The sequence below is a fragment of the Mirounga angustirostris genome, unplaced genomic scaffold (genome assembly GCF_029215605.1).
Source record: "Mirounga angustirostris isolate CCGP_5_RB_7025 unplaced genomic scaffold, mMirAng1.0.hap1 SCAF_12, whole genome shotgun sequence".
Lineage (NCBI taxonomy): Eukaryota > Metazoa > Chordata > Mammalia > Carnivora > Phocidae > Mirounga > Mirounga angustirostris.
Genome location: NW_026991720.1, coordinates 1,948,462 through 1,973,827, shown reverse-complemented (window position 1 = coordinate 1,973,827; position 25,366 = coordinate 1,948,462). Strand labels below are relative to the sequence as shown.

General features: G+C 38.1%; 1 protein-coding gene across 7 annotated transcripts in view; it reads right to left on the bottom strand.

The window, feature by feature from the left end:
- Positions 1–25,366, bottom strand: part of LMBR1 (limb development membrane protein 1) — a 161,276-nt gene that overhangs the window by 30,399 nt on the left and 105,511 nt on the right. For all 7 annotated transcript variants that reach the window (XM_064575663.1, XM_045863970.3, XM_064575664.1 and 4 more), the window contains 2 exons: positions 23,852–23,924; positions 5,023–5,103 (listed from right to left, as the gene is read on the bottom strand). In XM_064575663.1, the coding sequence (XP_064431733.1) occupies positions 5,023–5,103; positions 23,852–23,924 (154 nt within the window). The remainder of the gene's footprint in view (positions 1–5,022; positions 5,104–23,851; positions 23,925–25,366) is intronic.

Sequence of the window (25,366 nt, the reverse complement as noted above, 5' to 3'; positions counted from 1 at the left end):
CCTCCAAAAACTATAAAAATCAGAGTTTAAAAATCACTTTGCTACATTAAATAGCTCAATCCTATGATGCTTACATTTTAGCTCTGTAAAGACATTTCCGTTGCTAACAAAATGTACTGTTAATACATGGTTTACTATGAAAATATAGAAATATTTGTATTTGATGTAGATTTACACATTGATATAGATTTGAGTGAATAAAGTTAATTAACATGAGTAAAAATCCCCTTTAATCCAAAGATAAATACCTCCAGTTTTCTAAAGGTGGAAGCAAACTTCTGGCTACAGTGATCTACCTGATTATCACACCAATCCTCATGCTATGAACAACTGGTAAAAACAAATCAAACTTAACTAAGAAAAAAAATACATGAAGGAATCACAGAGCTACCGCAACAAAACTATGAGGTCAATACTCTGTGAAATGGATTGATGTGAGCCCTCACATTTGCACTATCTTTCCCTCAGAGTCTTCCAACAAAAAAATGACATGGCCCCACGAAGCTGAGAAATCAAGCAAATATCAGTGGGTGAAAGAAAATGTTGCTAAAGCAATGCTTTCAGCAAACTCAACAGCATCAGAAAAACAAAAACTGGAGTGTGGGGCTACCAAGGCAGCCAAAATTTGAGAGGCTATGATCACAGAGAAAAGGAAAGAAAAAAGAAGGGAGCCTAACATTCAGCCTCTTGCCCTGCAAGGCACCAGTGGCCAGCAGGCTGAGAAAGTGACTAGAAGGTACAGCAAAGAGAAGGAGCAAAGCTTCTGTCAGGCTCACATTTCTTGAGATAAAAACTAAAGTTCAGGGTACATAAAGAAGATGGTATCATAGTCAACAACAAAACACCCAGGCTTTCACTTAGGAAAGCTATACAGTAGGAGCAAGGCCAAACTGCAAAGCGACCGACTCTCAAGAAGACCAAAACCCACTCTGGAACTATCACCAGCCCAGACAGATGAAAGGATTTGTCCCTACTCTAACTGCCTACCAGAAGAAAAAGTAAATCCTCTCAAGAAGAAAACATTATCCAGAGTTTTTATTTTGTATAAGAAATGCCTGACACTCAATCAAATGTTCCCTGGAGATAGGACAAAGAAAAAAGATAATAGAAACAGACTCAGTTTATCCAGATATTGAACTTATCAGAAAGAGGTCTTAAAATAACTGATTAATATGTTCAATAAGGTAAGTGACAAGATGGCAAATGTCATAATTTGAATCTAGAAAATACCTGAATGAAAACTGTAGAACTGAAAAATACTGTAACTAAAATTAAGACTTCAAGAGATAATTTAGCAATAGTTATGACACAGCTGAAAAGACACTGAAATGGAAAACACATCAATAGAAAATATCACAGATCAAAGAATGTGATAAAGGAGGGGAAACTCAGAAAACAATACAGGAGTGAAAAGGTCTAGCACATGTGCAGCTAAGGTCAAAGGAACTAAAAGAAAAGGAGCAGAAGCAGCATTTGATGAGACGATGGCCAGCAAGTCCCCAAATGGATAAAAGACATTAGGCCACACACTGACGAAGCGCCACAGATCTCAGAAGAATAAACACAAAGAAAACCAAACCTGAGCACATCAGGGTAGAACTACTAAACAAAGACAAAAAGAAAATCTTAAAAGCTTTCAAAAGGGCAACAATACAACTTTTAACCAGAAACCAGAAGACACTAAAAAGACATTTTTTCAATGTTGAAAACTACCAGATAAGAATTCTTAATTCTGTAAAAATGCCCTACCAATGAGAAGGCAAGTAAAAATGTTTTCAGGTAACAAAAACTAGAGAATTCGTTGCCAACAAACAAGCACTAATGAAATGCTAGCAGATGTTTTTCAAGCAGAAGCTAAATGAACACTGGAAACACAAATCAGGGACATATAAATTAAAACACCAGTGAAAACCACTTCACAACCACTAAACTGGTAAAAATGTAGAGTCCAACACTGTCAATTGTTGACAAAGATGCTGAGCAACAGGAAGTCTTACTCATGCCTAAAACAAATGCAAAATAATACAACTACCTGGGAAAACAATTTGGCATTATTTTAGAAAACTGCATATTCACATATTCAATGATCCTATAATTCCACTTCCAGGTATGTACCCTGAAAAAACATGTGTACCAAAAGGTATGGAGAACAATGTTTATACCAATATTATTCATAATAACAGAAGAGAAACACATCAAATATCCACCAACAGCAGAATGAATAAAGTAACTTGAGACAATATGATGTTGTTTACAAAAATGAAAATGAGAGCAACCTACAGAATGGGAGAAGGCATTTGCAAATGATATATCCACTAAAGGGTTAATATCCAAAATATATGAAGAACTTATACAACCCAGCACCAAATTAAAAAATGAAAAGAAGACTTGAATAGACATTTTTCCAAAGAAGACATCCAGATGTCCAACAAACACAGGAAAAGATGCTCAACATCACTCATCATAAGGGAAATGCAAATAAAAACCACAATAAGATATCACCTTATACCTGTCAGAATAACTAAAATCAGTAACACAAGAAATAACAAGTGTTGGCAAAGATGTAGAGAAAAAGGAACCCTCATACACTGTTGGTGGGAATACAAACTGGTGCAGCTACCATGGAAAACAATATGGAGGTTCCTCAAAAAATTAAAAAGAGAATTACCAAACAATCCAGTAATTCCAAAACTGGGTACCCAAAGAAAACAAAAACACTAATTCAAAAAGACATATGCACCCCAATGTTTATTGCAGCATTAATTTACAATAGCCAAGACATGGAAATAACCCAAGTGTTCATCCACAGATGAATGGATAAAGATGTGATTTGTATACATTTACACACACACACACACACACACACAGGACTATTACTCAGCCACGAAAAAGAATGGAATCCTGCCATCTGCAACAACATGGATAGAGCTAGAGTGTACTATTCTAGGTGAAGTAAGTTAGTCAGACAAAGACAAATACCATATGATTTCACTCACATGTGGGATTTAAGAAACAAAACAAAACAAGTAAAAAAAAACAAAAAAACCACTCTTAAATACAGAGAACAAACTGATGATTGGCAGAGGAAGTGGGTGGAGGATGGGTAAAATACCATGATGAGCACTGAGTAATATATGGAATTGCTAAATCACTATATAACTATCACTATATAACACTGCATGGTAATTATACTTCAATACAAAAAGAAAAATGAAAATGAATAAATTTTCAACAATAAAACACTGGACTTCATTTCTGAAAACAGAGTAATAATAGGGACCAATTTTCCATCCAGGCTGAAACAATTAGGAAACAAAAAATACATGCATATGAAACACTTTCAAGACTAAAGATCTCTGAGAGATGGGAAGCAAACAAGGCAAGCCCTGGGTTTGCTCCTGCTTACTGTCTTGCGACAGTTTGCTGACCACAGTAGAGGGCACAGGAACCCAAGCAAAGCCCAACTCATTCCTTGAGTTGAGGACATAAAATGGGAGTGTGGAGAGACCAAGTTAGCTGGACTATACAGAGCAAAGTACCACAGACAAAAGTCCTCAGAGAAAGAACTCCACGGATCTTCAAAGGGTCATCCTTGAATCTTCAGTAGGGTAAAGATCAGCTCAGGTACATGAACAAACAACCCACCCCTGAAGAAAGAACCACCCATGGAGCAGGAGTATCCAACCATTATAAGGGGCCAAGAATAGGGCCTGCTCCCACAAGGTAAGAATGAGACCTCATAAATGACAAGCATTGTTGCCTTAGTGTGGGAACAACTGGCCCTAGAGGACATGCTGCTCTAGCCCTGCCTGACAAGCCTTCAGAGCAAAACCCAAGAATATCAAACTGCTTCCAAGTAACTTAACTGCAACCCAGAACAAAGTTCCACACTTACAGGAATACAAAAATATCAGCACCCAGCAGTAAAATTCTCAGTGTCCACTATCCAATCAAAAATTGCTAGGCATGCATAAAAGCACAAAAATATACCCAATGATGAGGAGGAAAGTCAATCAATCAAAATCTATCAAGAACTAACACAGAAGTTATAAAAACATTGTGTTATTATAATATATTCCATATTTTTAAAAAGTGGAGGACACAGACTAAACAGGTCTAAACAGAACTTATAAGTATAAAAACTGCAGTGTCTGAGGATGCCTGGGTTACGTCGGTTGAGCATCAGACTCAATCTCAGCTCAGGTCTTGATCTCAAGGTCGTGGGTTCAGGCCCTGCACTGGGCTCCACACTGGGCGTGGAGCCTATTTAAAAACAATAATAAAAAAAACTGCAGTGTTTGAGAAGAATACAATAGATGGGATTAAATGCAGATTAGATACTCAAAAGAAAAAAGTAGTGAACATGAAGATATAGTAAGAGGAACTATGCAAAATGAAACACACAGAGAAAAACATCTGAAAAATAAAGGAACATCCGTGAGTTTGGGGAACAACTTCCAGTGGGCCAGTGTACATGTAACTGGAGTCCCTGAAAGGGTAGCACAGAGAGGAAAAGAAAAAAACATTTGGAAAAACAATGGCCAAAAATGTTCCAAATTAGACGAAAACTATAAATTCCCAGATCCAAGAGACTCAATGAAGCCAATGAATAAGAAATATAAAGAAAACTACTCTAAAGTACATCTGAATCAAACTGTTCAAAGTCAGTGACAAAGAGGACATCTTAAAAGCAGAGACAGAAAAAAGACAATTCAAAGGATGAGGAGGACAGATTACTCGTCAGAAATAATGCAAGTGAAGAGACAACAGAGTGACATCTCTGAACATCAGCATCTGAAAAGTCCTTTTATGCACATACAAAACAAAACAAAAATGGGAGTACATACATGTTTATCTTCTCCCCAAACTAAAAAACAGTCTGTATCTATAGCTTTGGACAGACTGGAAGCTTGTAACATACCCTAAAGATTTCATCACTTTTTTTAATATTTCAGACTATAGGCAAGTCTTTGGAAAGAATCCAAGACCAGGACATGAGTCAGGAACAAAAATGTACAGTACCTAATTTTGTCTTAAGAGTCTTCACATTTTCAAGTTCTTGTTCCAACTCCATTATATTGTATTCCACTGATGATGACAGTCCTGTCAAAAGCAAAAATAGTTCAGAAGTATCACAACAGAACCTTATTAACAGCATAGAATGGGTAGCCCTCACTTTAATTAAAATATAAGATAACACACTACAAATCCTGATCACGGAGAATAAAAACAAATGCTGCTGTGATTCACAGGAAAACATACCTATCAATTTCTTCACCACTTAAGACTTCCAGGTTGTTGCTGATTAAATACTACATGTTTCCTAGAAAATGCCTTACTCTGATAATATTTTTACTTGATCTGTTGTTAATTTTTCATTAATGACAAAAGTATCATATGATTATAGAAAGTGAAAGAAATTCACAATCTCCTTCTCTATCCCACCCCCCTAAAGTGACAATTGGTAACAGCCTGGTTGATGCTTCCACACCTTTCTTCATGCTCATGTGAATATTCATAGATACATATATACCACACACATGGTTTCTATTATATATTTTATAAAAATGGGTTAAATCAGACATGTTATTTTACCACTTGCTTTCCTAGTCAATGATACATCCATGTCTACAGTTAGTGCCAACTCCCTTAACAACTGAGTAACATTCCATAGTATGGACGCATTTCAATTTCATTCAGAATTATTCCACTTATGACTAGTCAGACTTTCCTGTTTTTGGCAACTCCACACAATGTTGTAACAAAAATTTCTATATGCATATCCAGTACATTCTAATTCTATTGTTTCTATAGGACAGATTCCCAAAATTTCAATTGCTGAGTCAAAGGATATAAGCATTTACAGTTAAGAGATATTTAAAGGTTACTTCCTTCTAAATATTGAATTTATTGTAATGATTTAAATATTGTAATAATTTTTTTTTTAATAAAATATTTTTTTAAAAAAACAAGGGCACCTGGGTGGCTCAGTCAGTTAAGCATTGGACTCTTGATTTTGGCTCAGATCATGATCTCAGAATCATGAGACTGAGCCCCATGACAAGCTTTGCACTGGGTGTGGAGCCTGCTTAAGACTCTCTCTCTCCCTCTCCCTTTGCCCTTATTTCCATGCTTGCATGCACACGCGCACACACATACACACACACTCAAAAAAAGGAAAAAAAGAAAAAAATTATTATAATAATTTACATTTCCATATAGCTTTTGAAAGTACCTATTTTCTTCCTGTATTTTCCCTAGCACTGGATGTTGTAATTCCTGAATTTTGGCCAGTATGATGGATTTCTTATTGTTACTTTAACATGCATTCCCCTAAATGTTGTTGAGCATCTTTTCAGAGGTTTATTTATCACATGGACTTTCCCTATTCACATTTTCTACTTATTTCTATAATGATGTGTATATCTCCATATTCTATTTTATCCGTTAAATTCTGCAATAGATAAATTAAAATCCCCCACTACAAATGTACTTTTTTTATTGATTACATCTTCTCAGTTTTTAAGAGTTTTTTCATTATATATTTGTATTTGTCTAAGTTTTTCGGGTTCGTATAAGACTGTTACACCTACCTTATGAATCACACCTTTTATCTTTAGATAATGACCCACTTTGTCTTGAATGTTTCTCTGCTTAAATTCTGTTTTGTGGACCTTAAGTTCTACTTTCTTTTTGTTTTTACCTGCCTTACTTACTTACTGATTTATTACAAACTTACATATAAGAGACAAAGAAAGAAAGATTAAAATTAAAGGGGTGTGTGTGTGTGTATCAGCTGAATCTTATTTGAGGTTTAATCTTATCAGATAGAGTTCATTATAAGCAACTGAAATTGACTGACTGGTTAAAACTGAAAAGGAATTCATGAGACAGAGGGAACCAGCAGGAAAACTTCTAGTTTTCCTGGAAAGAAGAGGAACCAGGCAGCTGGGGGCTCCAGGTGGCAGGAGCAGATGGACTGTCTCCTCATAGTATTATACCTGGGATGGATCAGTCCCAACTATTTTCAGTCTTTATGTTGCTATGATCAAGAATAAAATTTTTAGACTTTATGTTGCTAAGATCAAGAATAAGTTTCCAGTGTCCTAATGGCCTAGCTCAGAGTCACATGTTAATTCCCTGAGTAGGGGAGGCAGAGAACTTTGACAAGCCGTTCCACAGATGTGATCAAATAGGAGAAACAACAAAGCCCAATCAGATGCTTTCCTAGAATAAAGGGCAATAGGTGCTTATAGCAAAATGGTTGAATAACCCAATCTGACAGCCTCTGTTCTTTAACAGTGGAATTCAGCCCATTTACATTTAGTAAAATAAAGTATTTGCGTTCAATATAATTTTTTATAACAGCTGATAAACTTGATTTTATATCTTCCATACTACTTAACTTTTGAAGTGGTTTTTTTTTTTAATTTTATCTTTCTCAAAATGAAACGTGCACACAATTCCAAGTCCCACATACTTGCACAAGGCATATGCATACATGCTGCGTTCCTCCTAGTTCCACCTACCCAAAGACGGCCACTTCGAGTTGTTTAGTTGATTCTTTCAGTATTTGTCTTCCTAGCACTAAACAAACAGCTTCCTTTGCTGGGTCTTGATTTTCCAGCTCTATGGCCTTTTTCCGCTTACTTACTATGGTCTTCCTACCAAACCACACACCTTGTCATTCCCCCCTCTCCCAATGTGGATAATTGGACATTTTGGTTACATTAATATTCGATGTCTGCATCATTACAAAAGAAATGCCATCCATTACTTACCCACATAATAAACTATGATTAGCTTTCCTTTCTTCTATATAGTATTCTTCCCACCCCTAGAAGTAGTCATTTTCCCCATTTGCTTAGTCTTCTATGTACTTATCACTGTCTCAAAGCCACCTTCTCCTCCCAAATGTCTTTTCCTCTTGGTGTTTAAACTCCTGTTATCCCATTCATCGCATTATCTGGGAGCAACTTCTCCTGGAGTCGTGAGACCTGCCCTGGCCTGGACAGGCTGCTCTCTAGGCCTGCTGCACACTGGCATCCCGGGCCCTGTTCTCACCTCTCCTATGGCACATCTCTTATTTCCAACTTAGCCTTTCTCACTGCTTCACTCCTTTATTTAGGTGGCACATGGCCTCTCCAGCAGCTTGCAAAGAAAAGGTGAATGGGAGGTAGTATTTTTGAGACTACGTAAGTCTGGATATTTTACCTTTGCTCTCATAGTTTGGTTAAATAAGGAAATCTAGGTGAAAACTATCCTTCAGAATTATTAAGTCATGGGGTGCCTGGGTGGCTCAGTCGTTAAGCGTCTGCCTTCGGCTCAGGTCGTGATTCCAGGGTCCTGAGATCGAGCCCCGCATTGGGCTCCCTGCTCTGCTGGGAAGCCTGCTTCTCCCTCTCCTACTCCCCCTGCTTGCATTCCCTCTCTCGCTGTGTCTCTCTCTGTCAAATAAATAAATAAAATCTTTAAAAAAATTTATTAAAAAAAAAAATGATTAAGTCATTGTTCCATTGTCTTCCAGCTTCTAATGCTGCTTCTGAGAAGTCTAAAATTCTTCTTCTTGTCCCCTTGAGTGTGAACTGCTTACCATCCTGTGAAATGTGTGGGATCTTTGTTCCCAGTGTTCTTGCAGTGAGTCCCTTTCCATGAACTATGCGGGGCACTAGTGAGCCCTTCCAATCTCCAAATTCACATCCTTTGGATCTGGGAAATCTCTCCTCTCTCCAACTGGAATTCCTATTATTTGGATGTTAGATATCCTGAACTGGTTTTCTAATATTCTAAACTCTTCTCCTATTTTGGCATTTTGACCTATTTTCTAAAAAATTCTCTATCTTCCAGTCTTTTAGATAAGTCATTATTTCTAATTATCAAGAATCACTTTCTGTTCACTTTCTGTTAATAAATAAAAGGTTTGTTCTCCAGAGAGTGAAACAGAGGCTGTGGCCCGGTGAAGTAGAGGATGGGGTGAGTGCTCACAGGCTCCCATCTCTCTTCACTTGGACAGCCAAGGAGATGAGAAGAGTCTTATCTGGGGAGTCTGTCTAGCCCAGGAGGAAAGCCCCACAGAAGCCAGCAGTAGGGTGTCCTCCATGAAAGACCTGGCTGGATTACCCAGTAAGAAGTTGTCAGCCGCCACCTACACACTCTTGGGCTTCACATTAGCATGTTTAGTGCTTTGTTCTTTTTTTTTTTCCCCCAAGGATTTTATTTATTTGGGAGAGACTGAGAGCGTATGCGAGTGGGGGGAGGAGCAGAGGGACAAATAGACTTCACGCTGAGTGTGGAACCCTATGTGGGGCTTGGTGTCACAACCCTGAGATCATGACCTGAACTGAAACCAAGAGTTGGAAGCCCTAATCAACTGACGTCCCGGTGCTTTATTCTTAAATATGAGCAGACAAGGTTCATCAGACTTCTGAGCCACATGAAAGGAGAGGCCAAAACAAATAAGACCACTGAAGGAGACAATATACACTAGAGAAAAATATTTAAAAATAAACCTGTTTTTAATATCCTGAGAGAGACCAAGATTACAGTCATGATAAAGGCCAGGATTTCATAAAAATGGAGTATGTAGTGAACAGAAAGTGATTCTTGATAATTAGAAATAATGACTTATCTAAAAGACTGGAAGATAGAGAACTTTTTTTTTTTTAAAGATTTTATTTATTTATTTGAGAGAGAGAATGAGAGACAGAGAGCACGAGAGGGAAGAGGGTCAGAGGGAGAAGCAGACCCCCCGCCGAGCAGGGAGCCCGATGTGGGACTCGATCCCGGGACTCCAGGATGATGACCTGAGCCGAAGGCAGTCGCTTAACCAACTGAGCCACCCAGGCGCCCCGATAGAGAACTTTTTTAGAAGATAGGTCAAAATGACAAAAATAGGAGAAGAGTTTAGAATATTAGAAAACCAGTTCAGGATATCTAACATCCAAATAATAGGAATTCCAGTTGGAGAGAGGAGAGATTTCCCAGATCCGAAGGATGTGAATTTGGAGATTGGAAGGGCTCACTAGTGCCCCGCAAAGTAGATGGAAAGGGACTCACTGCAAGAAGACTGGTGGCTCTTTCTCCTTTCATGTAATTTCATAATTTCTGTTTATTTTGCTCTTTATTTCTTCTTTTCCCAGCTAGTAGAATTTCTGTTTATTCTTTTTCCCTATGTTAATTTGGCACTTCAGTGGTTACTTTCTCACTGTTAACAATAGACTTGTACTGTTTTTTAATGTAACATAGTTATAACCCTAGTGATGCCTTACTGAATAACTTTCCTGCACCAAGGTGAAGCTGTCATGATACTTTTATCTGTTCTTTCATTGCTTCCCACCCACTCCTCCTAAATCCTGGATTTTGCTGAGATTGCTTTAAAAATATTTAGTATAGGCACGCCTGGGTGGCTCAGTCGTTAAGCGTCTGCCTTCAGCTCAGGTCATGATCCCAGGGTCCTGGGATCAGGCTCCTTGCTCAGCAGGAAGCCTGCTTCTCCCTCTCCCACTCCCCCTGTTTGTGTTCCCTCTCTCGTTGTGTCTCTGTCAAATAAATAAATAAAATCTTTAAAAATATATATATATTTAGTATACCTGGGCACCTGAGTGGCTCAGTTGGTTAAGCGTCCAACTCTTGATTTCGGCTCAGGTCATGATCCAGGATCGTGAGATCAATCCCCGAGACAGGCTCCACACTGAGCATAGAGCCTGCTTAAGACTCTTCCTTCCCTCTGCCCCTCCCCTAACCCCCTCAAATAAATAAATTAATTAATTAAATATTTAGTATAAGATTATTACTAAATTTTTCTTTCAATATAAAAGTTGCCATATCCTTAATGCCTAGAATAGATCTAGCACAAATGAGATACTCAATATACAGATACGAAATAAAGGAATAAATGAATGTCTTTTTTGGCCCTAATATACATACGACCTATTTATAAATATATGAGTTTTTCATTGCAATCTTTCCCCCCCACATCCTTAAAACTAATGATATTATTCAATAATCCTTAGCGGGTTATAAACGGGAAGTTTAATGTTGATTTCTCTCTCCTTTATAAGTGATTTTTCTATGTGAAAGCTTGTAAGGTGTTTTATTATCACTATTCTTGGAATTCAACAATGTTACACAATAAATCTAGATCTTTTAAATGTCCTGTTTAATAATCTTGTCTAGGACTCTGTGGTCTTTTAATCTGCACTAAAATCTTTCTTCAGCTCATTGACATCTTCTTCTGTTATCTATTTACTTATTTTTTTCTACTTGTTCTTTTTCCTCCTTCTAGATGCTTACTATTTAGATTAAGCAGCTTAGCTCTACAGTCTGTGTCTGCCATTTCACTGGTGTTTCCTTCTCTTTGTACTTTTGGTACATGAAATAGTTCTCCCATTTGATTCTACCAGATAATTAATTCAGTTTTCAGAAAGACTACATTCATTCCCTATTGCTGCTGTAACAAAGTACCATAAACTTAGTGGCTTAAACACTAATTTATTATCTTACAGTTCTAGAGGTCAGAAGTCTGAAATCTGGGCATCAGCAGGACTGTGTTCCTTCTGGAGATTCTAGGAGAGAATCTGTTTCCTTGTCTTTTCCAGCTTCTAGAGGCACCTGCACTCCCTGGCTCATGGTTCCCTCTTCAGGTCACTCGATACCTCTACTTCCACTGTCACATCTCCTTCTCTAACCCTCACTTGTAACAATGCTGTGAAGGCACTGGGCCCACCAGATCATCTGGGATAATCTTGAGACCCTTCACCTAATTACCTTACAAAGTCCCTTTTGCCATGTAGGGGCACGTTTACAGGATCAGCATGGTTAGGACTTGGCTACTTTTGCACAGTCACTATTCTGCCTACCATAAGGACTATTTCATCTTTTGTCTACTGAAGTTTTAATTTTTTTTCACATTCCGGGTGATCTTTTTTCTTCTCTAATTATATCTCCTTAAAAGTCCGTATTACTGGGGCGCCAGGGTGGCTCAGTCATTAAGCGTCTGCCGTCGGCTCAGGTCATGATCCCAGGGTCCTGGGATCGAGCCCCACATCCGGCTCCCTGCTCCGCGGGAAGCCTGCTTCTCCCTCTCCCACCCCTCCACCCCCGCTTGTGTTCCCTCTCTCACTGTGTCTCTCTCTGTCAAATAAATAAATAAAATCTTAAAAAAAAAAAAAAAGTCCTATTACTTTTGGGGACTAAGTATAAATTCTTATTTGTCTCTCCATTAACTTTTAACTTCAGTGAGAATCATTGTTGTAGATACTCATCTTAACCTTCATCACTCAGCCTTAAGCAAGTGATCATTTTTCTTTACGCACTACTACTGTTCCCTTCACACTTAATCAAGTCAGACAGTCCTTCAAACAATGACAAACCACTTTGAGGGCCCAGCAATTTCTATTTTGGGGGCCTGGGGATGAACTGGCCAGAAACAACGATGCAGGAAGAAGAAGCGTTGGTGCTCTGGGGTCTCTCTCTGCAGCAGCACTCCTTTCTCAAAGGGAGAAAGAAAACAGAGGATTCAGACCCAAAGTGCAAGATGGCAAAGGTGCTAATGCACTAGGGGAATTCAGAGGCTCTTTTTCTAAGCCCTCTTAGAGAATCACTAAACTCTAGTCGTGCCCTGGGTTTTGAAGAAAGGTAAGTACTGTGCTCTCTGCATCGCCTTCCTCACTTGTGTCCATCACTAAAGAGAGAGAAATTCAATACCTTCTCTTTTGGAGAGCCTGAGGTCTTGAATGCACTAAACTGTTCTACTGTTTCCAGAGCTCCTGAATTTAATCATTTTACTAGTCAATATATAATTGACACTTAATAGGAGAACAGGGTTAAAGACAGAGATATTCAGGTTATAGGAGAACAGGGTTAAAGACAGATATTCAGGAAGTGTGGCCCAAAACTAATAAACTTTGACTATGAATGTAGTTTATAGAGTTTCTGGTAGCCGAAGCCAAAGGGAGACAATTAAATTATGGAATCAACGATTATCTCCATATAAGAAGGAGACTTACAGTAAGATGGCATGGTATTATAAGGTCTTCAAGTGTCTTTGAATCAAAGCTTAGACTACTTAACAGTCTTAGAGATACCTTTTGCTTTTTACCCCATTTCTTCATAAATTATATGGTGTGTATCTGTAGTTAATGCTCATTTAACTCCTCTACCTGATTAATTACAAATACAATTCCAAACTATACTTCATTCCCTGTATTTATAAAGAAGCATTATTCCAGTAACTAGCTCAGTGCTAGAGAAAAATAATCTGATGAGTATTCAGAATTTTGAAATGGAATAGGTATCAGAAGAAACAGTATTCCTGCTGCTAATTTTAAGTTACGTGAGAAGACAGAAATGCCCACTTTGTGGGTGTGATATCTACAAAGTTCAATACAAATATCTAGACCAATCACTATATTTTTCAAAGGAAAAATAACTAAAGTAGTATTTCTGAAATGCTATGTTTTTATTTTCAGGTGACACAATGCTAGGCACACAACAGTTAATAAATACTGACTGACTTGCATACAAAAATTAAGAATACATTCTCATTATCTTCAAACAAAGCATGCTTTGATTCACCTGGAATAACACAATTTTTAAAGACATTACCATCCTTTACTATATATGTATCATTACCTTAGTGAGAAGAGCAAGCTTGTTTAGGCAGAATCTTCCAGTGCCAATGACCAAAAGGAATGATGGCTATTGTAAGGAATCAAGACACACTGCAAACACACATTGGAATGTGACAGGAATTTAAGTTGCACTAAAAAAAAATCATCAAAATATCCTGAACAATTGTATTATCCTTACTTTATTTCAAAATGAATCTAACATGTTCCATGTCAGCATTAGTCTAGTCAATAAGTCAAATCGGTAGACAAAACCTGTCTGGACTAGTCATGAAAAATAAAAAGGGATTCTCCAAGAAAACCACAAAGCAGCTCATTTAAGGTCAATTTAACGGTATTATTCTGTTTTTCTTCCAGCCTCGACATAAGATTTCACTACCTCAAAGGAAATTAGAAGAGTATCTATTTGCATTCCCCTAGGTGATTGGCAGTTCAACACCAATTAGTTCAAAATTACACTGTTACTAGCGTGCAATAAAAACAACACCTTTCATCTTCCTTACACAGGTAAGAATACCTTCAGAGCCAATAACTTTGATCAAGTAAGTATTTTTGATCCTGCCCCACCCGTCTCTTTGGATTCAGGAAAACTAATAGCTGAAGGCAACTCTTCCCAGCTTTATTCTTAAGCTGAAAAACTAGTGTGGTATTGAAAATATTTTGCGTCCAAGATAACAAAATTTCCCAAAGCCCAGCATTTCTTCAATAACTAAGCCTTAATGCGTAAGAAAGCTTTAACTGACATTCATATGTTAAAGGGCAGATACTATTTAAAATATATAATGCATTTTTTAAAATAAATATAAATCTCTAAATTGGTATGTAAACAACTCATATAATGTGAAGCAACAAATCTCCCTAAACAATTTAGTGTCCTAAACTAAGTCTCATAATGAATACTATTTAGAAGTACACACCTCTAGTATAAACGGATTCGTTTTTCATTTTTTTTAATTTAGCATATAACCAAAAAAAGTTGATTAGAAAATCTGTTGCCTAAGTAACTCTTTAAAATTTTGATTGTACTTAATACATTAAATTGACCAATGTGATCTCTATCAACAGATTGTGAGGTCCCTCAAGTACTTTTTAATTATTTCTAATCACTCAGACAGATCATTTTGTTGTCTAAAGCCCAAGACTCCTAAAACTTCATAGAGTGAACAGTCTCCATCCTCTAAGCAAACACCAATTACTGTTCAGCACAGAGCCACTGCCAATGAGGCAGGCCCCGGAAAGTTTTTGAAAACTGAAGCCTGGACATTCAAATCTTTAAAGCATCTATCTCAGCATCAACAAACTCTGTTATTATCTATAAAAGAGATGGACAATTCATACACTCAAACATTCTATTTCTATTTCATTTGCAATGCTAGTATTTGTTAAAATATTAGTTTCTATTTACTCGTGACATATTCACAAAAATATGGCTAAGTACAGAATCAAGTAATGTAAGACATTTGATATCCAACACAATTTGAAGATTCAAATATACTTTCATTATAAACAACCACAGCAAGACAGAAAATATTAAACAATCAGCTTTAAGAACATTATAAAAAGCTATGTACCAGGGCACCTGGGTGGCTCAGTCAGTTAAGCCAGTTAAGCCTCTGGCTTTGGCTCAGGTCGGGATCTGGGGGTCCTGGAATTAAGCCCTGCATCAGGCTCTGCAGGGAGTTGGCTTGTCCCTCTGCCCCTCACTCCACTAGTGCTCTCTTTCTTTCTCTCTCTCAAATAAATAGATAAAATCTTTTTTTAAAAAATCAAACAATCAAAGTAACTGGCTTTTTTTTAAACCTTAGATATAAGTTATTGGTAGATCTTAAACTAGATAAGATATTAAGATAGTGAATACTATCATCCAAATAGGTTGTGGTTGAACAAGTAGCTCATGTATATTAAATTTTTTCTTCTGCTAACAAATTTAGATCATTTATATACAGCAATCTTTCTCTAAATTTCAGAGACTATATAATACTTGACTCTTATGTTATTCTATAGTTTGTTACTCCAAACTATTCCTCATCTACTGATAATATATCTTATCTTACATCTCTTCAGTCACCTCATTTCATCTTGCAACAAATCATTTGTTTGGGCCACAATTTATAGTCAAGAAAGTGGTTATTTGGCCCAAGAAGCTGAATAAATTGTTAACAAGGCATCTCTCATTGTTTCAGACATTTGGACCCAAATGTTGGTAATCATGTTAGAAAGAAACCATTTAATTAGTTTCACCAGTAGAGTTAATATTCTTTCCTGTTAGCTCAGGAAGTCAAGATATTACTAGACACTTTCTTCTATCACAGTATTGCCAAAAGGCGGGGGTCATTGAGTATCAACAATTTTTGCTATGTATGTTGTTGATGAGAGCTGGTATTTGATCACCTTCAGCCAGTCCAAGCCCACCACTGCTCAAAGTGGCCCAGGGTCTGATACATTTGAGATATTCTCAACTTCCGTGCTATAACCAACAGTAAATCATATTCCTAAAATAACCATTGCTAGACTACAGAAGAACAGCTAAAGAAAGTCAAGAGGAAGGCATGTAGAGAACACAAGATGTGACATGAGCTCCCTTACGTTATGGCTGTTACCTTAGTTCAGACAAGGAATGACCAAATCAGCAAACTGTACTGACAGTAATGATAAACAACGCCTCTGACAGGACATAACTACTCTAAACCAAGCATAACCACCACCACAAACCTTGACATCATCACAAAACTGCCTGGCAAACTCAGTGTAGTGATAAATAAGCAAGATTCTAAGACTGATGGTGACCAATTGCTTCTGACAGGTAACTAGGTTCCATGAGAAGATCGAAAGAGTTAATTTTTATCAATCTTCTGTTTTTCAAAATACAAAGGTACTGCAACTTGACACTCCACAAAAATGAAACAAGTACATTTTCTGTGCTCTTAAGAATAAAGAATACAAGCTTCAATGAAAAAGGCTTTTTAAAAAAAGATCAAAATCAAGCAGGAAAGTAATTGCTACCAAAAGTAATATACTAACTTTTTATCATGAAGATGAAACTAGTACCTAACAAAATTGAATTGAATCAAGTTCAAAGTCTACAATATTTTTAAATAAATTACATTAAAAGAACTGTCAAGGTTTTGAACTTAAACAATAAAAAATAATTCCTATTCGTTATGGTACTTCTAAAGTTACCCAGTACACCCATAGGCTATATACACACGAAAGCTAATTATTTCAATTAATGCTGTTGCATTACTTAAATATTTAAACATGCTAATGATATATGCATCCTCTTAATCCTGGGTAGGAATTACAAAAGATTTTCTACCACAATTAATGTAATGGGACTTTCTGTTGGGCTACTCTTCTGGGGTCTTGGAGCAGATAGAAATGGATCTTGATTGCTCGTATTTCATGGCTTCACACTAGGGGAAATCACCTTATCATTGCTTCTTTACTAACACCCCAGGGCAAAAGGTCCTCTAGCCCCACAATCTTGGCTTGTCTTCAGAGGTCTCTACTGTGGGCCTTCCTAAATACTGTCTCCATGTAATTCTTTTATCCTATCACCAAATTTTATTTCTTCTGCCTTCTTCACTTCCTTTTGGATAAAATGACAACTCTCCATCATGCATGTTTTTCATCTCTTCATTTACTCATGCAACAAATATTTACCACCAACCCACTATGTGACTGGGGATATCATGGGATCAGGAGTACAGAAAGGAATAAAACGAACAAAAATCCCTGCCCCTGTGCAGTTCCTGTTCTACTATGAAGAAACTGGCAATATATTTAAAAAGTGGAGAAAGTGGAAAGTGTTTCAGGAAAACATAAGGCAGGAAAGAGGGAAAGAAGTGCCAGGGCAGAGGTGGAGCTTGGCAATATTACTCATACCCACAAGGCTCCAGTGTGGGAAAGCCCACTGAGAAGGGGATCTTTAGGTAAAGCCCTGAAAGACAGGAGGCAAAAGGGAAGGCAAAAGGGAAACACAATGCCCTGGGACAGGAGGCAATGGGCCAGGGAAGAACAGCAAGGAGACTGTAAGAAAGGAAGTCAGAGAGTAGATGGGGGGCAGAAAGGGAAGCACTGCAAAAACTGGTTTTTATTCAGATTGAAAAAGGAGGCCACTGGAGAACGCTCAGCAAGTAAGTGAGAAGATCTGACTTACATCTCAAGCACTTTGTCTGACTAGGCCAAAGATAGATGCATGGAGGCTAAGTAGGAAACAATCTAATCAAGAGGTGACTGTCGCTCAAACCAAGGTGGTGACACGCAAGCAGATACTTTGAAGCTAGAGCCAACAGCTTTGCTAAAAGGAATCCATATGAGAATTAAGAGAAAGACTCCAAGGAATTGGCCTGAGCACCTAAAAGAATGGATCTGCCACCTATAGAGACAGGTCGGCTATAACAGAAGCAGAAATGGGAAATGAGATCTTTAGCTGATTTTGGACAAGATATGTTTGAGATGCCTATCAGGCATCCAAGTGGAAACGTCTGTAGACGGATGGAGAGGTCAGAAGGGAGGTCAGCAGCATACAGATGGTATTTAAAGCCATGAGACCAGATAAGATAACCAAAGGAGTGCAGGTAAACAAACAAGAGAAGAGTTTAAGGACTGAGGCATGAAGCGTTCCAGTGTGAAAAAGCTATGGACACAGAGAAAAAACAGCAGTTTTTTGAGAAGCAGTAGCTCCTTAAGTAAAAGAACAAGGAGAGTGTAGTGAACTGAAAACCAAGTGGAATGAGGAGTGTGGCTGAGGACTCCGAAGTCACTAGCCAACTTGACAACAGCATGTCAAGTACAGCAGTGGAGGCAAGGTGACTCCAAAACCAAATATGGAGCACAGAAATGAAACCGGTGAGTATACAACCCTACGAGTTCTGCTATAAAGACAAGCAAAGCAATGAGATGGTGAGATAGAAGGGATAGGAAGTCAACACAGATTGATTTCATTTCCTTCTTTCTTTTCTTTCTTTTCTTTCCTTCCATTTGTTCATTCTGTTGAGGAAAATTATAGCATATCTCTGTGCTGAAGGAAATGATCCAGCTGGAGAAAGACTGGTTATGTCAGAGAGACAGTAGAATGGCCATAGGTGTGTCCCTGAATCAGGGAGAAGGGACTGAATCCAGTGCCTGAGGGGAGGGCTGAGCTTCACCAGAAGCACGGACAGTCTGGTCATAGCATCAGCAGAAAAGGCAGCACGTGGGGGCGGGGGGGGGGGGGGGTGCAGGTAGATGAGTCAATACGAAGGAAAAAGCCTGTCAGTATTTCGGCATGCTTGCTTCTATTTTCTCAAGAAAAGAGGAAGCAAGGTCATTGGCTGAAAGTGATGGTGAAGAAGTCCTGAGGAAAGAGAAGGCATAAAATGACTCCAGGAGAACGTAAAGTACGTTTAATACACTGGTCATATATTTAAGGAAAGGCCAGGCAGGCAGTTGAACAGGCGTGCGTACCGAGAACGTGAAGAGCTGGCTATGACCAAGGCTAGAGTTTGGCCAAGCAGAGAGAGGGAAAGGGAACTGAGAAAGCAGGGCACTGAATCAAACGATGGCCCAGGAATTGAAACTGTGTGAGGCAGCAAGGGTCTGAAGGAGGTGAAGGAGAAAAGGCAGTAAAAAGTTAAGATGGACAGATGGCATGAAGAACCATAGGGCATGGCACACTTCAGGCAGCAAGCTGGAGAGCAGGGTGACTGATGGTGAGACCGCACAAGAACTTGTCACCGCTAGTGACAGGCCTGCACTGTGGCCCCAGGCGGCCAGCGGCTGAGGAAGACCATCGAGAGAGGTGTATGGATGGTGGAGCAGGCTGGAAAGGTCATCCACACAGACACTGAAATCCCCAGTTGCGACAGGCATAGTGGCAGAAAGACTGATCAAAAAAAAAGAAACAAAGAAAGAATGATCATGAACCTTAAGGATGGAAGAGGAACTGTCTGGAAGGAGAGGAATGAAGGGAAAAGAGAGAAGTAATCAGGCCACGATCTAATGAGATGAGATTCAAAGTGTGTGAAAGCAGCAGAAGAGAACGAGAGGATGCCTGTCCAAACTCCTGCAGGAGTAAAGTAAGGGATGTGGGAAAGAACACAGCTACCACCTGCGAGGGACTGAGAAGCAGTATGTGCTGGAAGAGCCAAGTTTCTTCTAGCAAGAGGGAGAAGACTGAGGATCTAGGTGGCTCTGCTGCTGTAACCCAGCAGCTCTTAGATCTACATGGTTCCACATGGTATAAACAGAGTTTCAGGAGCTCAGGGACAGCGGGAAATCAGGTCAGAAATGCAACGTAGAGAGATGTGAGGGACAATCTGAGATGCAAGGGTCCTGGATATTCTGGGCTCCTTATGCTGACTACAGAAAGGGGGAGGGAAGAATGCAAGCACTACTCCCCCTGGCCTCAAGGCAGACAGCAAAGTAAGGCTGTGTGCTGGGGACGAGAAGGGCAGGAGCCTCATGAGGACAGTGCTGAGTCCTGGGACATCTCACTCCTGCCATGTAATGTGGACACTAGGGAGGGCTGTCTGCACCAGATGGCTAGAAATCTGGGGCTCCCCCCTGCTCCAGGAATACATATAACTCCCACCATCTATTTCTTTTGTTTTCAAGTATTCCAGTTCTGGATAAAATCTTATAGATCCTTACCCCTTGTTTTTCTCTTCTTTAGCCAACTCATCTATGATCTTGAGACTCAGAATTTAAATTTATCTGCTCAAGGTCTGCTGCTTAGAAGATGAGCAGTAAACAGAAAAGGGAGGACAAAAAGCCGAGCAGACCACTAACAGGATGGCTTCTTTAGAACACTGATTTACATTATAATAGTGTACAGGTTAGCTTTATTTTATTAACATATATTTTATAACATGTTAAATTTATTTTAATAACATATTAACATGTTTTATATTTTATAACATATTAACTATAGCTTTATAACTTTATAGCTTTATTTTATAACATATTAACATTCTGAAGTAATACTAATATTAATAAGAACAAAACTAGCACCAAAAAGTTATAAACACGAACAATGGAGAAGTCACAGGCAAGTATTCTATCAAAAAGCTATACTGATATTTTAAAAACTATGCATGGAAATTCAACTCCAATAATATAATAACTACCACAACAAGTTATATATCTTCCAGGAAAAAAAAGTGTTATGTTTTTTTCAATGATTGTGAAGCTGAGCTCAGAGCAAACCACGCTGATGTCCCAAAGATTCCTGTGATGTGCATCACACATCCCCACGCAGACCAAGAAAGCACACTCAATGGCCACTAGCAAACCACCACCATGAATTCTGGAGTAAATCACTGCTGTAAAAATTTTTTAATCTTCTATTATTATTATTCCTATGTTCTTTTCAAGAACATAGGAATATAGGATGCCTGGGTGGCTCAGTCAGTTAAGCGTCTGCCTTTGGCTCAGGTCACGACCCCAGGGTCCTGGGATCAAGTCCCATGTCAGGCTCCCTGCTCAGCGGGGAGTCTCCTTCTCCCTCTCCCTTTGCCCCTCCCCCTCCCCGCTTGTGCACGAGTGCTCTCTCTCTAATAAATAACAAAATCTTTAAGGAAAAATAGCCCAGAATAAAAAATATTTTAAATTCACTTTTTTTTATTTTATTATGTTATGCTAATCACCATACATTACATCATTAATTTTTGATGTAGTGTTCCATGATTCATTGTCTGTGTATAACACCCAGTGCTCCATTCGTACGTGCCCTCTTTAATACCCATCACCAGGCTAACCCATCCCCCAACCCCCCCACCCAGAACCCTCAGTTTGTTTCTCAGAGTCCACAGTCTCTCATGGTTTGTCTCCCGCTCCGATTTACCCCCTTCATTTTTCCCTTCCTATCTTTTTTTTTTAACATATAATGTATTATTTAAATTCACTTTTTAAAAATAATTTAAAATGCAAAATAACCGTTACAACAAAATACACTTGGCATAATACTGTATTAAATAAAACCCATGGGGATGACTTCCACTACTTACATTCTATGATCTATACTTTTTTTTTTTTTTAAGTAGGCTCCATGCCCAGTGTGGAGCCCAACATGGGGCTTGAACTCATGACCCTGAGATCAAGACCTGAACTGAGATCAAGAGTGGGACGCTTTACTATAGAACCATTTGTGTTACAAGCCTGTTACAGTTTTCCACCTGAAACAGTCCACAGTGCTAACAAGCAGCAAATAACAAAACTATAGCAACTATCCCAACATATCATTAAAGAGCATCAATAGAAAGACTTTAACAACCTACCAACAGAGCACTTAGAAGTGGTGCATGGCTTACCAAAATGGTAGAAAATAAAACTATACTTAGCATTAGCTATCATAACATGCTTAATCCTCTCCAACTTATATTTCTGTGCTAGTCAGGGTATTTTGTTTATTTGGGTTTGGCTTCATTTTGTAATATATCTAGCCTTCTGGCAACTACTTCTTTTTCAATTTCTTTAGATATAATGATTCACTTTTGAATTTGAGGAGCCAAAGGATCTAGAAAGATTCTGGAGGGACTTTTTCTTAAAGCGAAAAGTGGGAAAAGGCTATATTTTTGGTTTAGTTTTGTTTTAACTCAAATTCTTTAATTCATGGGGCACTATATATATATATATATATTTTTTTTTTTTTATTAAGTAGGCTCCACATCCCACGTGGAGCCTGATGTGGGGCCCGAACCCACAACCCTAAGATCAAGACCTGAGCTGAGATCAAAAGTTGAACATTTAGCCAACTGAGCCACCCAGGCCCCCATGGGGCGCCGTCTTTTACCCTTCCTAGCCCTCAGCCTCCTGACCTGTAAGAAAGACCATGTATTTCAGGCTGAAACGTAGGTGCACGCTGCAGGCAGCATGGCAGTTCAGGCATATTTATCACACGGCAGCACGATTACCTAAGTAACACAAATTTATTATAAATTTACTACTTTAATGAAATTTTATAAAGCTGACAGTATTGAGTGTAAAGTTGTAATTCTGAAATAAAATAGACTTAAATATTAAAATAGCTTTAATAATGTTAGAAGAATAAAAGATACATGTAGTTCCAGTCTAAAAGTTATTGGTACCAAAGGATACAATATTATTGCCAAGAATTCTCTAAAATAGATAAAATGTGAAATTCTTTGATTTAAGAATAAAGGTCTAAATGTTAGCAACACTTTTGAGTTGATGATTTAAATTCATTATTTGTGGGGCGCCTGGGTGGCTCAGTCGGTTAAGCGTCTGCCTTCGGCTCAGGTCATGATCCCGGGGTCCTGGGACTGAGCCCCGCATCAGGCTCCCTGCTCAGCAGGGAGTCTGCTTCTCCCTCTCTATCTGCCTCTCCCCCTGCCTGTGCTCTCTCTCTCACTCTCTCTCTCAAATAAATAAAAATAAAATCTTTAAATTCACTATTTGTAGCTTAAGAAAGTAGGTATATTTCTTCCTATTTCATACTTAAAATACCCTTCTATTTTATATCTACTCTTTAATTATGATCCTGAAATACAGTTAGCTATTAATAATCTGATCTTGGGGTTGGTTTTCAACATTAAAGAAAAAAAACAGCTTTGCAGGAGAAGAGAGTGCAGAGTGCAAAGCATTTAAGTAAAATAGAAAATTTACCCGAACTATATCATTTCTGTTAAACTATGTCATTACTCTTTTTTTCACTGGTTCTTCATTTGAAGCCAAAAGGATGAGTAAATAAAAATTAAACTTTAAGATCTTTGACATGCTTACTTGGTTATCACAGCTGATTATGAACAGCATTCCTAAATAACAACAGAGCTCCTAAGCATAACCGAGACTGTCAAATTTAGCACCTAGTAGCAAAAAGACATACTACTTTTGACCTTAAAGATTTCAACAGGAAAGAAATGAAGTAGGGATATTAAAGTCACTAAGAAAACATGCAAATTTGCAAAACCTCGGTAACTGAGTCGTCATGCTTAAAATACATAGCAGTAGAGGTGTGCCTTAGTGGCCAGTATCTCAGAAATGAACTCTCCTTGCTAGACTATAGCTAACCACAGCTAGGGAAAGATGGGAACTTGACCGCAGTGCCACTAGTCTTCAGCAAAACTATCCTCACCTGGGACGTTCACATGTTACTCTTAGGTCTTGACCTAGTGCATCAGCACAATGTGCTAAGAGGCTTGCATTTTTCCCCTCTCAATTAGCTGTCTTTTTTTGAATTAAATAATTTTTTATTGAGCTCTAACTATGGAATACATACGTACCATTTAGTCGTCTCTGGAGTGCTTCCTCCTCTAGGGTAATAATATAAATTTGTTCATCCAGGTCTTCAAGAATCTAAATTCAAAGATCAAACCTTTGACTAATGCAACATCAGAAAACTAGTGCTTATGAGAACACTTAGGTTATTTGGCCTATGACTCAGATAACCATTTAAAATCATTAGGAATTTAAAAATACTCAAACTAGTCTATTTATAAGTTAAGGAAAAACATTTTAGCATATAACTAAACACATCAAAGTTGACTATTAGAAAATCTACACATATTTAAAGGATTAAAGAACACTGCAGTTCTCTCAATGACAAGTAAATGTATGAATTCTCAACATCCAAAAGGCTAAATACAATTATACCTCTTACACCCAAACCAATATTTTAGAGCAAGAAGGAATAGATCACTCCGTCCAACATTGGTTTCTCATTTATATTTACCTAGATAATACTTAACACAAGAGACCTATAAACTCAGTAACTACCATACAATACTTTCCACTTACATCATCTGTATATAATAAAAATTTTCTGCAAATTATGAATACTGGTATTATCAAAATCATTCTGTAGACAGAACCCTAGAGAAATATTATGCTTGTATATACCCCACTCACTACCATACCATACAACACTAGTAAAAAACAAGAACCACTAATCAATCACCAATTATATAGGATATGACCTGCACTATCTTCACAACTGATAAAGCCTAAAATATATTTAATTCTAGCTTTGTTAACATAGCTATCCTTCTTGAAATGATCCTAAATATCTTCCTAGCTCTGGGGAAAATCTAAAAGAAGCCCAGAGCTGATATATTTAATATCATTCAAACCCAAACTACTTATTCCCAACAAAACAATAAATTGTGAGAAGTTGATGTACAAAGCAAAAGGGTAGAAACCCTATATATGTATATCCTTTCAGCTCCCTGATGAGGTATATTCATAAAAAGGAGTCTCAAAGCATGTAACTCCTATCAAATCTATCTAATCTACCTAATTTCTATAAAATTTATTTAGAGCAATCCAATAATTCCCAGTATTTCAACAAATATTGATAATCCCTATTATCAACAGGCTTAGCACTCACAGCAAAATAAAATAGTAAAATAAGAATAAATACTAACACACAAATAAGTAAGTACAAAAGCTGACCGACCTAGGAGAAAAGGGTGGGGTGACCCACTTCAGCAGGCCACCAGTGAGGGCCTCCCCCAGGAGACGACCCCTGAGTCCTAAATGGGAAAGACTGGGCAGATGGACAGCAGCGGTGCAGGCAGTGGACTGGGTTAAGTTAATCCAAGACAGGCTCTGAGCCTAAGGCAGGCAGGGGCCATATCTCTGTGGGTCATGATACCAAGTTTCTTTCCCATCAATATTCTCACCATTTCTACCATTTGGATCACAATCCAGTTTTTACTTTTCTTAAGGTCTAGCCCATACAAAAGATGTCCTCTTACAATGCAAACTATCCGTTAGTGACTTACCACCATGGGTCTGTC